We start from the raw sequence: 13,515 nt of genomic DNA, 5'->3' as shown, positions 1-13,515 counted from the left end.
GAATTATTGTGATTGATGATATTTATATAGTTTATACTACAACGGAGATGCCGACAACCACAACAATGCTGCCAACTACAACAACAATGGTGCCAACAACTACAACGGAGATGCCAACAACCACAACAATGTTACCAACAACCACAACAGAGATGCCAACAACTACAACAGAGATGCCAACAACCACAACAATGTGGCCAACAACCACAACAGAGATGCCAACAACTACAACAGAGATGCCAACAACCACAACAATTTTGCCGACAACCACAACTGAGATGCCAACAACTACAACAATGTTGCCAACGACCACAACAGAGATGCCAACAACTACAACCGAGATGCCTACAACCACAACAGTATTGCCAACTACAACAACTAAGATGTCAACAACCACAACGATATTGCCAACAACCACAACAATGTTGCCAACTACAACAACTGAGATGCCAACTACAACAACAATGCTCCCAACAACAACAACAACTATGATGCCAACGACCACAACACAGTTGCCAACCACTACTATTCGTGGTAAGATTAAAATCTTCATATTATACCTAAATACTTATTTTGTATAAAAAATATTTACTAATAATTTAAAAACAAAATCTGAATTTTAATCCTAAACTGTTGTGCCATCAGAATGTGTGGAACCTCTAAGTACAATAAATGACAACTTGGAAAGTGAGCGAAATACAGAAAATGGTGAGGATGTCATTGGTATCACTCATATTGAGTCATCTGGTTGGAATCCAATAATTGATTCGTTCCTCGAGGTTGTGTATGCACAACCTCTAAAAGTAACAGGTGTTGAAATTAATAGTAAGAAAGCTGCAACTATAAGCTTCACCGTTTCATACAAACAGCGTGGTAGTGATGTTGTGAAAGAAATTACTGATGATAATAACGTACTAGTGGTAAGTTAGTTTTAATATATTGACTTTTTGTAAATGTAATATTATGTAATTATTATTCTTTTTACTACACTTATTGTGCCCGTGTTGTCATTTGTAATCTGTTGCTATTTTTTATATATATATTTGGGCATTGATGCAATTTCATTTATCAAAAATACATTAACCATTCCTTTGGAGTAAAAATTCAATAGTAGAAAATATCATCAGTGTACCTTGAAGATATAAAATACGGTGTTTTTAAATCAAATTGACAGGTGTTTACAAAAGAACTTAGCGGAGCTAGTTTGACAGACAGAGTACTTTTCTCTGAAGAAGGCATTCTTGATGTTACCTCAATAACTCTGACTCTGACTGATGTTCCAGCAGAGGACATACAAGTGACGATTGAATTTGTTGGTTGTATTGAAAAGGGTGATTATATTTATTAATGCTAAGAAAATGTCTGATTACAACTTGTAGTCTTTTTTCCATGCGAGGGGTAATTGTTAATGTCTATAAAGGAGCAAAGTACCGGGAGAGGCTTTTATTTACCTGCGTACTTCATTTTGTTGTCGTTATTGTTGTCGCTGTAGCTGCCGTTGGTTGTAAATTGTTTGTTACCATGATAACTACAGTTTGCTAAGTCTGATTGATTTCAAACTTTATACAATATTTTAATAAAGCGACAGTCTATTATTTTTGCTACGTGTGTGAAAGTGCTAATTACTCATTTATATAATTAATATTTCACTAATCAGGAAGTGTATGCTAGTTACCACGACAGCTAATGTTTAGTAAGTCTCATTGTTGTCAAACATTGGAGAATGCAAGATGTAGATTAAGCGACTGAGCTTATTGGTTTTGTACTTGTGTAAATATGGTAATTGCCTATTGGCTTTGGTACGAGTGTGATTATGCTAATTGCTCATTTGCATAATTGATATTTCACTAAACATCATAAATCTCATTAAATATCAAATGTTGAAATTGTAATATTTTTTCATTTGTTGTCGTCGTCAATTTCGTTGTTGGTCAATTTGTTTCAAACTCCTACTTATCGAAATTTGCATCGTGTGGAAAATATGCTTTTACTGCGCTGCGTAAAAGGAGAATTTCTAGTATTAACCAAATAACTCTCATAGCTCTAATACAAGGAAGTGATTGATTTTAAGATACATGAGTATAGTGGTAAGAATAATGCAAACTTGATATTACAAGTGAAACCCTAGAAAAGAAATGCCAAGCATGTTACAGATTCACATTCTAATAAAGATTTTTGAAGCCCGATTTGATGCAATGCACTAGAAAAAATCTAAAAAAACAATAAGGGCTCCTCCGATGTCATATACGAACAGGCTAGAATTATCATGATTGATTTTATTTATATAGTTTATACCACAACGGAGACGCCAACAACAATGTTGCCAACAACCACAGCTGAGATGCCGACAACCACAACAGAGATGCCGACAACCACACCAATGACAACAACTGTAACAACTAAAGAAACAACTACTCCAGTAACAACAACAACTGAAACAACAATTGTTACTACTGAAGGTGAGCATACAGTGTAGGTCGAATAACTTGGTATTTGATATTTGTCCTTTGCCATTCCATAGCTGGAATATTTGACTATCAATATATTTGAATATCAGATACTAGAAATATAACCAGGCGGCATGATGATATCTAACTCATAATAATAATAATAATAATAATAATAATAATAATAATAATAATATAATAATAATAATAATAATAATAATAATAATAATAATAATAATAATAACAAATATATATATACACATATATTTTTTTTATATACAAATATATATATACTGTATATATATATATAATATATATATATATTATTTATTTATTTATTTATTTATTACGGTATAGAAAAAATGTACAAAACGGTAGCACGCAGCTAAAAATGTTTGTATTACAATAGATAAAAGTATAAAAAACCATGCATACTTTCAAGTAGAACTTTCATTCACAACTTCATACAGTTCGCAGCCTCACGACTGAATTAAATTTTCTCATAGAGTGAAAAAAAGGACAACATACCGCATTCCACCGACAAGAGAGTCGCAAGTAATGGCCACAGTTTAGAGCTCAGTGTTTATATTTTATCAAATTGGTCAAAAAAGGGACCGCACTATTTCTAAAACGTGCAACTCAAGCTTGAGGGATATTGTATTTGCTTGGCAGTGAGAAGAGCTAAATCCTAGCTAAATTAACATAAATATATATATTTTTGTACCCTTATAATTAACTTTTTGAAGAGAAAACAACGCAGATTACAACAAAGAGGACAACAGAACTCACCACACAGACTCCTCATGTAACCACAACTGAGATGACCACAACCAATGCTGTCACAACTGTAGAGCCTACAGAGACCACAACCAGGGCTGTCACCACATCGCGTATAACAACTATATCATGTAAGTCAGGACTATTTTATAAATTTGCTAGTAATTCACCACGATGTAGTAGTTTTGGATAGGTTACCATGAAACTAATATTGGAAACTCAGTACTATATTAGTGACTCATATTTTAATAGACCCACCTTAAAACTTTTATAATCACTCACTTATAATAGTTACCCAGTAGGCCTACTGTTTATATACAAGAATACAGAATTTTAAGCCTATAAATGACAATAAATTCAACTTTGGTTTTCAATTTGTCTTACATAGGCCTATAAACAAGTGGAATTCCATACGCGATTTGTTTTAAGTACAACAACAAATATTCAATAATTTTGCTTGCATAGTTATTCAAGTAATGTGTTCAAACAAGAAAAATGTGTGGGTTAAAATGTTTATTTGCCTCATAATAGCTACCCAGTATTATATTAGTAACCCATGCTCCAATTTTAACCCACCCTAAAAACCAAACAAACAAATAGTGGCCCAGACCATTAAATGGAGAGAGAAAAAAAAAATGATATTAGAAAGTATTCATAGTCATGTTATATTCTAGATCCTTGCTCTGATGACTTGTTTGAAGAGGACCATCTAGAGATTGTGAAACGTGTCGATGGTGAGCAGGTACTCGAGGGAGACCAACCATGGGAAGTAGAAGCCACGTCTTCACCTGCTGTATTAGTTCTAGAGTTCAATGAGCCAACAAGGGTTACTGGTCTTAAGCTAGATGATCTTCAAAGTGGAGCTACTTCCATCGTGTTCAATGTAGATGGTATTGAAGCTGGATTTACAGAGTATAAGTCTCTTGCAGAGGTAAAATATAAATAAGTATTATGTGAATGATTTTTCTGGTTACATCAATATCTGTACTAAATTTAGTGCATCCTCAGCTGTTGAATTTCAGTATTTCTGAGATATCTGCATATGAAAATAACATTTATTCATCATTGTTTTTTACATTAAATTTCTATACAATAAACTTATATACTGTAATTATAATAAAAATAATCATAAATTTAAATTGTAAAATAATAAATGCAAAATTGCTTTGGCAGTATTTTTTCTTTAGTTGATATCTATCTCAGTTTATTTATTTATTTATTTATTGTTTTTATTTCAATATACATTTCATTTCAATACATTATCACATTAAGTGCTGCACATTAACCATTTAAAGTATACTTATAATACAATAACACCTGTATGGTAATTACCTAAATACAATAGTTTTTTTTTTCTTTAATTGAATATATCTATCTTTGCGTATATATTGTATTTATGTGAATTTACATTTCATTTCACATATATTACACCTGAATTGTTGCACATTAAATTTACATTTCATTTTATTTCATGAATGTATATTGTCATGGTCAACAATATTATAATCACAAATAATAATGCTACAGATTTATAGCGTCGATACCAAATCAATGATCAAAGGTGTTCGCGTAATTACTCCTGGTTATTGGATATGACAAACCAACACAATGTGTAACCTTTTCCTCTTTCTGGGGGAGTAAATAGCTAACTGTGTTAATGTGTCTATCTCAATAAACTAGTACATTCAAGCTCACACCAACCTACCTTGTACCTATCGATACTTCTGTGTAGGGAAGCAAACGTACATAAAGTCTCTGGCCCAAAATTAATCGACTTGCAAAACGAGGGTTTCGAATTCTTCTCAAACATTTATCATCACCATCATAACAAAAAAATCAGCACACTCAGTGGATTGGGTAAAAAGACATTACTCGAAATATCACATCCCCATTTGTTCTCAATCTTCCTGAACTTTCGTTACTCTGAATATATCAAATAATTGTGCTACTGTAAGTGTTAAATTCGGACTCTGGAGGAAAAACAAATTTTGACTGTCCTTTCTTACACCTTTTCCCCCAGTTTTTAAATATTCAAAAATCTGTATCTCATTCACCATTCCCCTGTTTTTTGTGACACAACTTGTTTCTGTCTTAGAAAAATCAGTTCTATAACTTATCAAAATTAGTTTTTCCTCTGGAGCCTGACTTTTCTGTTAAAACGTTATAAGTAACTTTTAATCTGTGTGTCATCTATTTTAGTATAGTATTAATGTTGTGACAAATGGTGTATTCAACTTTTTTATTATGCAGTCGAGTTTTCTATTTAAATATTATTGTATTGTAATTTTTGTTTTCAAATACATACTCTTTGGTAATTTAAAAATTAAAAATAATATTGTACCTTATAATGTAACATTTTACTGTGAAATTTAGATCTTTAAATTTTTAATTTAGATCTTTAAAATTAAATTATTTATGTTATTTTATTATTACCATATGAGTAATGTTTTTGCCCGACCTGACATGTTATCGTACTGAATACTCACTATGTTCCTAAATATTTGCGAAAACAACTCACAAGTGATTCGGATGGAAATCGAACGCACGACCTCAAGATATCTAGCCTCGTGTAGTAACCACTAAAACCACCGAGCTTGCGCTTAGTGATTAGTGCAAAAACATCACTCCTAGGCTATCTTCCTGACGCAAGCACATCGAAATAGCATTTCAGTACTTGGGGATCGCATTCAACACGTCACAAGCGTAAACTTGTATTAGTTTTTGTTAATTCATTATTACCATTATTATTTTCATAAGCATCGTCATAGTTATTAATGTCAGTATTATTTTCATCGATGTTATTATAATTATATATTTTTTTATTATAATTTTGATTGAGATTGTCATTATTACTATTTTTTATTATCATTGCAGGATCAAGAAATGTCAAAGGAAGACCCATCAGATAATACTCCGGTTGTCAGATTACCTGATGAGGAAGTATATGTGACTCACCTGTCAATCACTATTACCAGTATAGAGGGATCTGCCGGCAGCACTGCCTCCATTGCACTAACAATATTTGGTTGCTACAAGACAAGTATGTCGTCTTAAATATGGCTCCCATGTGTTATATAACGCCATAAATTACCTAGCCAGTAATACCTTATGCCTGTTGGAATTTTGAAAATCTCAAGCATTTTCGCTTATAATTGACTGCAATGCAGTATACATATAGTGTTTGTGGTCAGACAGTTAGAAGTGACTATAAAAAAGATGTGTCACTACAGTATTTTCTTATACCCGCCAATGCCATAATACGTTCAATATATGCTTAAATTCATCCTTCGAATTTCATAAGCAACAGGCTCCAATAACTATGCATTCTGGGATATTTTACTCTACTAACGCCTAATTGACTTACATGCTCCAAACTGAACAGAATTATGCATAGGTCACAGTTATCCGATTGTATTCGCTCTAACAGACCATCCTATGCAATTTTAGACAGAGAAGCTCAAGTTTGTGTAATCCGACATAGCACACTTTAGCAGAATTATTTACGGGGTAGGGACGTTTAACTAAAATAAGGTTGAATTCTCTCTTACTCTCAATAATCTCTTATATTTTAATTTATATGTTAAACTGTTATATGCATTTGAAAGCAAGTAATATATTTTTGTTTGTCAAAGGAACAACGGAAGCACCACCAACTACTCAACAGACAACTGCCACCACAACTGAGACTACCACAGTACCAACAACAACAATGGAACCAACAACAACTGAGTCTACCACATCTACGGTTACCACAGTTCATACGACAACAGAAGTTACTACTGAACTTACTACTACGACAGTCACTGCTGTAACAACACCATGTAAGTTAACATATCTGATACCATGTAAGTTAGTTGAAAATGTTGGGTAAACAGCTTGAGGATGTTTATTACGGTGCACACAAGATAAACGAAAGTTCTAAATACAAATACACTGAGAAAGTTGAGTACTCCTATTTAGATGAATAAGTGTACTAAGGTACATAGTGTTGCCAAATTCCAAATGTGTTTGAAGTTTTTTTGGATTATTAAGTATTGACTAAATGTTAGATGACCTTTTCATAGTGTGGTTGAGATCACTATTAGTGATCTTGTCTATTTTCTTTTTGTCGTTGATCTTGTTATATTTTTTTAAAGGAATATATAAAATGAAATGACATATCATGTCATTAGTGTAACTAGGCACACTAATAATAGTGATTCCTAGTTGTTTAAGCCATTCTGGCAGTGCAAGCATGTTGGTAATATAGATGTTATAAATGAAATGCACAATTTCAAAAATGAATGAATAATGTAAATAAACTCGCGTATAACAATGTTTCAAAAGAGGCACTATAAAAAAACAACAATGCTGTGGAAACAATGTCTTTTTGGTACATTTGCATTTGTTTTGGTTTTTCTTCTCTGTTGTTGTTAGGTGTCTCGAGGTTGTGTCAACATGAGGCGCTATATAAATCCAGTATTATTATTATTATTATTATTATTATTATTATTATTATTATTAATAATAATAATAATAATAATTATCATTATTATTATTATTATTATTATTATTATTATTATTATTATTATTATTGTTATTGTTATTATTATTGTTATTATCATCATTATTATTATTATTATAAAAATCAAAAACTGAATAACAAATTGTTGATCTCATTTGTCGTTGAGAGTTTATTCACGAACATACTATTGAAAGAGGTTATTAATTTAGCAGTACACTATGTTACGGAAAACAATAGCAATTGTCAATTGAAACCTGAAAACCTTCGAAAACTAATGGTAATAGCAACTTCTGGATACTTTATTTTTAATAATGAATACTTTCAACAAATAGATGGGGTCAGCATGAGGTAGACATTAGTTCCGACTCTCGCTAATCTATTTATGGGACACAACGAGAGGTAGTGGTTAACGACTAAAGACTGTTCAAAAGTGAATTTATATTTGCGCTACGTGCATGACACATTTTGCTTAATCGACAATCGGGAAGAAGCTGAGAAGTTCCAACGATTTCTGAATTGTAGAGATCTGAATATAATGTAATACAAAAACATTAATATTTAGGAAAGGAGCTTTCCAGGACTTATCTTAATATTATTTTAGTTTTTGTCCAAAAATGTACAAAAGTAGGTTAATTTACACATTAATTGATAGAGTTTTTTTTAAATCAATTATACATGGCTTGGTTTTAATGATGACATAAATAAAGTTAAAGATATACTCTTAAGAAATAGTTACCCACTAAATTGAATTGGTAAGTCCATCAGAGAATATCTGGACTGTAAATATATAAAAAAGAGTTATTAAAACAAGCGAAGATGTAAATTTTTTTACTTTAAATTACCATTTCTTGGTTCTATTTCAAATAATACTAAAGAAAAGATTTCAAAATTATGTAAAAACTACTGTATTAATTTAAATATACATTTGACATTTAGCACCACAAAAATAATGAATTTCTTAAATAATATAGACCCTATAAACAGTGATCAAAAGTCCAATGTTGTGTACCAATTTACATGTTGTTGGTTGTAATTCCCCGTACATTGGAGAACTTCCCGACACTTTGCAACTAAGATATGAACACTTAAATAGGGATAAAAATTATCATGTGTATAAACATATAACAAAAAATATTAAATGTATAACACTTAGTAACAAAGAAAGTTTTGAAATAATAGATCAAGCTTGCACAACCTATTATCTGAAAATAAAGGAAGGCCTACACATTAAACTAACTTGCTATTTTTAAAAACTATCTTTATCCATATAATTTTAATTTATTTAGTTATTAAAGACAGTAAATCTTTGAATGATATTCTATCACAAATTTTACCGGCAATATTAACTTTATGGCGTATGAATAAAACTGTTAAATATGATCCAAGATTTGTTAAATTTTAATATGGTGGTTAAAATGTATAATATTGGATATTGCAGTACCTTGTAATGATCTCCTAAATATGGAGGAGGACCTGAAGATCAACAGCTATGTAAATGATCAATTGTTGGATGAAAATGAAGCGTATCTGCCAGTTAATGGTGGTCTCGAAGTGCATTTTGACCAAGATGTCGAACTAACAGCCATTGTTATCAATGATAAAATTATCAACAGTGATTTCTATCTCAGCTTCAATATTGAAGTTCAGTATGAAAACTCAGAGGAATTTGTCGAACTTGGAAGTGTAAGTTTGAATTTTTTTTTACCAAATCTGGACAGATTTATTTTTGACTAAAGGTTTTTGTATGCATTTAAAATTTTAATTCGTTTAATATTACTTGTTTTTCTATTACAAATTATTGCATTTTAAATTTCAGAAGAAAACCTCTAAAACATAATATAAGATGTTTAATTGCGCATATAAATGAACCACTTAAGTAACAACAATTGTTTACGAAAACAATGAGTTTAAATGTCGAATGTTTAAGTTATACCTATAAAATTTTATCTGCATATCAATGTGAGTCTATTTTGCCATTTTATCACAAACTGAATCATTTTGCTAATATATTTACATCCATTGTATATCATTTAGGTAAAAGAAAAAGCAAAAGTTTAATTGTAAGATATAAATTAAGAGAGTGAATCAGAGCTTTCGAACTACAATAGATCTTTGTATTTACATTACAGTAATAGCATTGATAAGTATTACTGCAATCCGTTTTGAACAAATAAGTAGAATTATTTTATATACTTTGAATCAAAATATCTTTATTGATTGCCTCAATAATTTTCTTATATGACGATTTTGATGTTGGTTCTTCTAAAGTTTTTTAGATTAATTGTTTTAAATATCATAATGATGATGATGATGATGATGATGTTGATGTTGATGATGATAATAATGACAACGATGATGGCATTGGTGGTGGTGATGATGATAATGCCCACAGAAAGAAAATGAAAGCTGTGTGTTTTATTAGTGATGGTGTATGTTTGATACAGTTAAAACATGCCTGATAATTGTCTGATTAAATCTTAGTTTATTGCTTTTGAATTTAATTTGTTTATAATATCCTGTCGATCGTTTGGATTCATTATTTATGATGAGTTACAACAGATATGTTGTCATTTTTAAAGAGGCTGATGCTGATCTTAGTTTACTGGGTAATGATAATGATTTTCATGACCATGGTGATGATAGTGATGGTGGTAATTAATTATTGTTATAATCATTATGTGTGTTATCTACTACTGTTTGTATTATAACCATATTATAGGTGTTCGAAAAAACTGTTAATGTGGACAGAGTGCCCGTCTCTGCAGATGGGGAGATTGTTGCTCTTAAATTCAATGTGGTTGACTTTGAAAATGTTGACCTTGAAGATTTGCTTTTGATCCTACAATTTTACGGATGTTTTGAAGCAGGTAAGTTCAATTTCTTTCCTTCTATTCCATATATTATCCAAACTTAATTTTTAAGTATCTTTACTTTACTATAATTACTGTTACAACAATAAATTAAATGTATGTATATGTGGTTTTGTATAATTTTATTTATTTGTATTTATTTAATTTTGATTACTAGGAAGTTCAAATAGAATAAATAGTATAATATAAAGATGGCATGAACCTGACAATATCGATCACAAGTTAATACCGTTAATTATAGGTATTAACCATTAATAAATATAATTTAAGAGAAAAGAAAACATGTGAGTATTTACGAATTAACTTAATTTTTAAGTAACTTTACTTTACTATTACTGTTACAACAATAAATTAAATGTATGTATATGTGTTTTTGTATAATTTTATTTATTTGTATTTATGTAATTTTTATTACTAGGAAGTAAAAATAGAATAAAAAGTATAATATAAAGATGGCATGAACCTGACAATATCGATCACAAATTAATAACGTTAATTATAGGTATTAACCATTAATAAATGTAATTTAAGAGAAAAGAAAACATGGAAACATGTGAGTATTAACGAATTAACTTAATTTTTAAGAAACTTTATTTTACTATTACTGTTACAACAATACATTAAATGTATGTATATGTGGTTTTGTATAATTTTATTTATTTTTATTTATGTAATTTTTATTACTAGGAAGTTAAAATAGAATAAATAGTATAATATAAAGATGGCATGAACCTGACAATATCGATCACAAATTAACCATTAATGCAGGGCCGGCGGAACGTTTTTCAAAGTGGGGGGCCCCACTTATAAGCAGGCGTGTAACAGGGGTCTTGGGTGATACCCCCCTCCACCCACCATATAGAAAACAATACGACATAGGGCTTATTTTATTATTAATATAGGCCACACACGTGTGTTTGAAGCTAAATATAAGCATTTTCATCGTGGTTAGTATTTATTACAATTGATAGGCCTATTCTTTCAACATCATTACACATTGAGGCCCTTCTTTTAGGTAAAACGATCTACCGGTACCTTAAATTTTCTTTCTCAAGTTTTGGACTATGTGTTATAACTTAGAAGGCAAAGGAGAGCAAGCACAAACTTTAACATTAAAAAATGCGCGCTTAGCGCGCGAAAATTTTTTGTTTTTTTAATTCTAATTTCGTCTGAATTGATCATAACTCCCTAAAATGTGCAATTTTTAGAGGAAATTGGCCTACCTCAACAAGCTCTTATGTTATATATGGCCACACTCGTTTTTTTAAACTGAATATAAGCATTCTCCTTATAGCTTTATTTATTACAAACATATTCTTTCAACATCATTACACATTGAGGCCCTTTTTTTAGGTAAAACGATCTTAAATTTTCTTTCTTTGAGTTTGGTGTGTATAAGAGACAGGCATATCAATGTGAGTCTATTTTGCCATTTTATCACAAACTGAATCATTTTGCTAATATATTTACATCCATTGTATATCATTTAGGTAAAAGAAAAAGCAAAAGTTTAATTGTAAGATATAAATTAAGAGAGTGAATCAGAGCTTTCGAACTACAATAGATCTTTGTATTTACATTACAGTAATAGCATTGATAAGTATTACTGCAATCCGTTTTGAACAAATAAGTAGAATTATTTTATATACTTTGAATCAAAATATCTTTATTGATTGCCTCAATAATTTTCTTATATGACGATTTTGATGTTGGTTCTTCTAAAGTTTTTTAGATTAATTGTTTTAAATATCATAATGATGATGATGATGATGATGATGTTGATGTTGATGATGATAATAATGACATCTGGAATCAAATCTAGGTGGTGGGGTCAACATTCCTCCCCCGGAAAAATTTTGATTTCTAGATGGCGGGAAATGACCTTTCTCGACTTTTGAGCTAGGTGTCTAATGACTTTGTTCTTCAAAATTTCCCCCTCATGAAAACGGTAAGGTAAACTTTTTCATTACAGTAAATAGGCCTGTTATGTGTGTATAAATACATTGTAAAAAAATTGAGTAGTTGCATACGATTTTTTCCATGAGATGAATCTCGAAAAGAAAGGAGGGTTCGGGGTTCTTCCCCAGGAAAATTTTGATTCCTAGAAGGCGGGAAATGAGCTTTCCCGACTTCTGAGGTGTCTTTTAAATTAAAGTCATTAAAAAATACTTCAGAAGTCGGGAAATCACATTGTCCACCATTTAGAAATCAACATTTTCCCGGAAAGAACTCGAACCTCCCTTTCTCTGGGTTCATTGATTCATTATAATAATTTTCAAGAGGGGAACACCTTGAATTTTGAAGAACTTAAAAGTAATTAAGTTCTTCAAAATCAAGGTTTTCCACTCTTCCCAAAAAGAAAGGGTGGGGGGAGGTCCTGTGGTTCTTCCACGGGAAAATTTTGATTCCTAGGTGGCGGGAAATGAGCTTTCCCGACTTCTGTGGTGTCTTTTAATGACTTTTTAATTCTTCAAAATTCAAGGTCCCCTCCCCCAACCTTGAAAATGATTCAATTAATCAATGAACTCCAAAGATAAAGGGGGTCCAAAGATAAAGGGGGGAAATTTCGATTTCTAGATGGCGGGAGATGAGCTTTCCTGACTTCTGAAATGTCTTTTAATGACTTTTAAAGCTCTTCAAAATTCAAGGTTTTCCCCTCTTGAAATAGGTCAGGTAAAGTTTTCTCATTTTTTATTTTATGTGTGTGTATACATACATAAATAAATGAGTAGTTGCATGCGTATTCTTTTTTCCATGAATCGATAAATCCCAAAAAGAAAGGGTGGTCTGGGGGTTCTCCCCCGTGAAAATTTTGATTCCTAGATGGCGGGAATTGAGCTTTCTCGACATTTGAAGTGTGTATTAATGAATTTTAAAGTCTTCAAAATTCGAATTTTCTAATAGCCAAAAAAAAAAA

The 13,515-nt window shown here is 31.0% G+C and overlaps 1 protein-coding gene across 5 annotated transcripts in view; it reads left to right on the top strand.

Annotated features, from left to right (window-relative positions):
- The window catches only part of LOC117101431, a 115,352-nt gene that overhangs the window by 39,843 nt on the left and 61,994 nt on the right, over positions 1-13,515 (top strand). For 4 of the 5 annotated variants that reach the window (XM_033241408.1, XM_033241409.1, XM_033241407.1 and 1 more), the window contains 9 exons: positions 646-920; positions 1,175-1,331; positions 2,289-2,459; positions 3,194-3,355; positions 3,899-4,155; positions 6,099-6,264; positions 6,857-7,045; positions 9,167-9,411; positions 10,448-10,595. In XM_033241408.1, the coding sequence (XP_033097299.1) occupies positions 646-920; positions 1,175-1,331; positions 2,289-2,459; positions 3,194-3,355; positions 3,899-4,155; positions 6,099-6,264; positions 6,857-7,045; positions 9,167-9,411; positions 10,448-10,595 (1,770 nt within the window). The remainder of the gene's footprint in view (positions 1-645; positions 921-1,174; positions 1,332-2,288; positions 2,460-3,193; positions 3,356-3,898; positions 4,156-6,098; positions 6,265-6,856; positions 7,046-9,166; positions 9,412-10,447; positions 10,596-13,515) is intronic. The other variant, XM_033241410.1, reaches the window with a different exon arrangement.

Source organism: Anneissia japonica, unplaced genomic scaffold (assembly GCF_011630105.1).
Source record: "Anneissia japonica isolate Jap-2015-1 unplaced genomic scaffold, ASM1163010v1 scaffold287782_len627234_cov183, whole genome shotgun sequence".
NCBI lineage: Eukaryota > Metazoa > Echinodermata > Crinoidea > Comatulida > Comatulidae > Anneissia > Anneissia japonica.
Note: the sequence above shows the minus strand (reverse complement) of the source record. Positions and strands in the feature narration are given on the sequence as shown.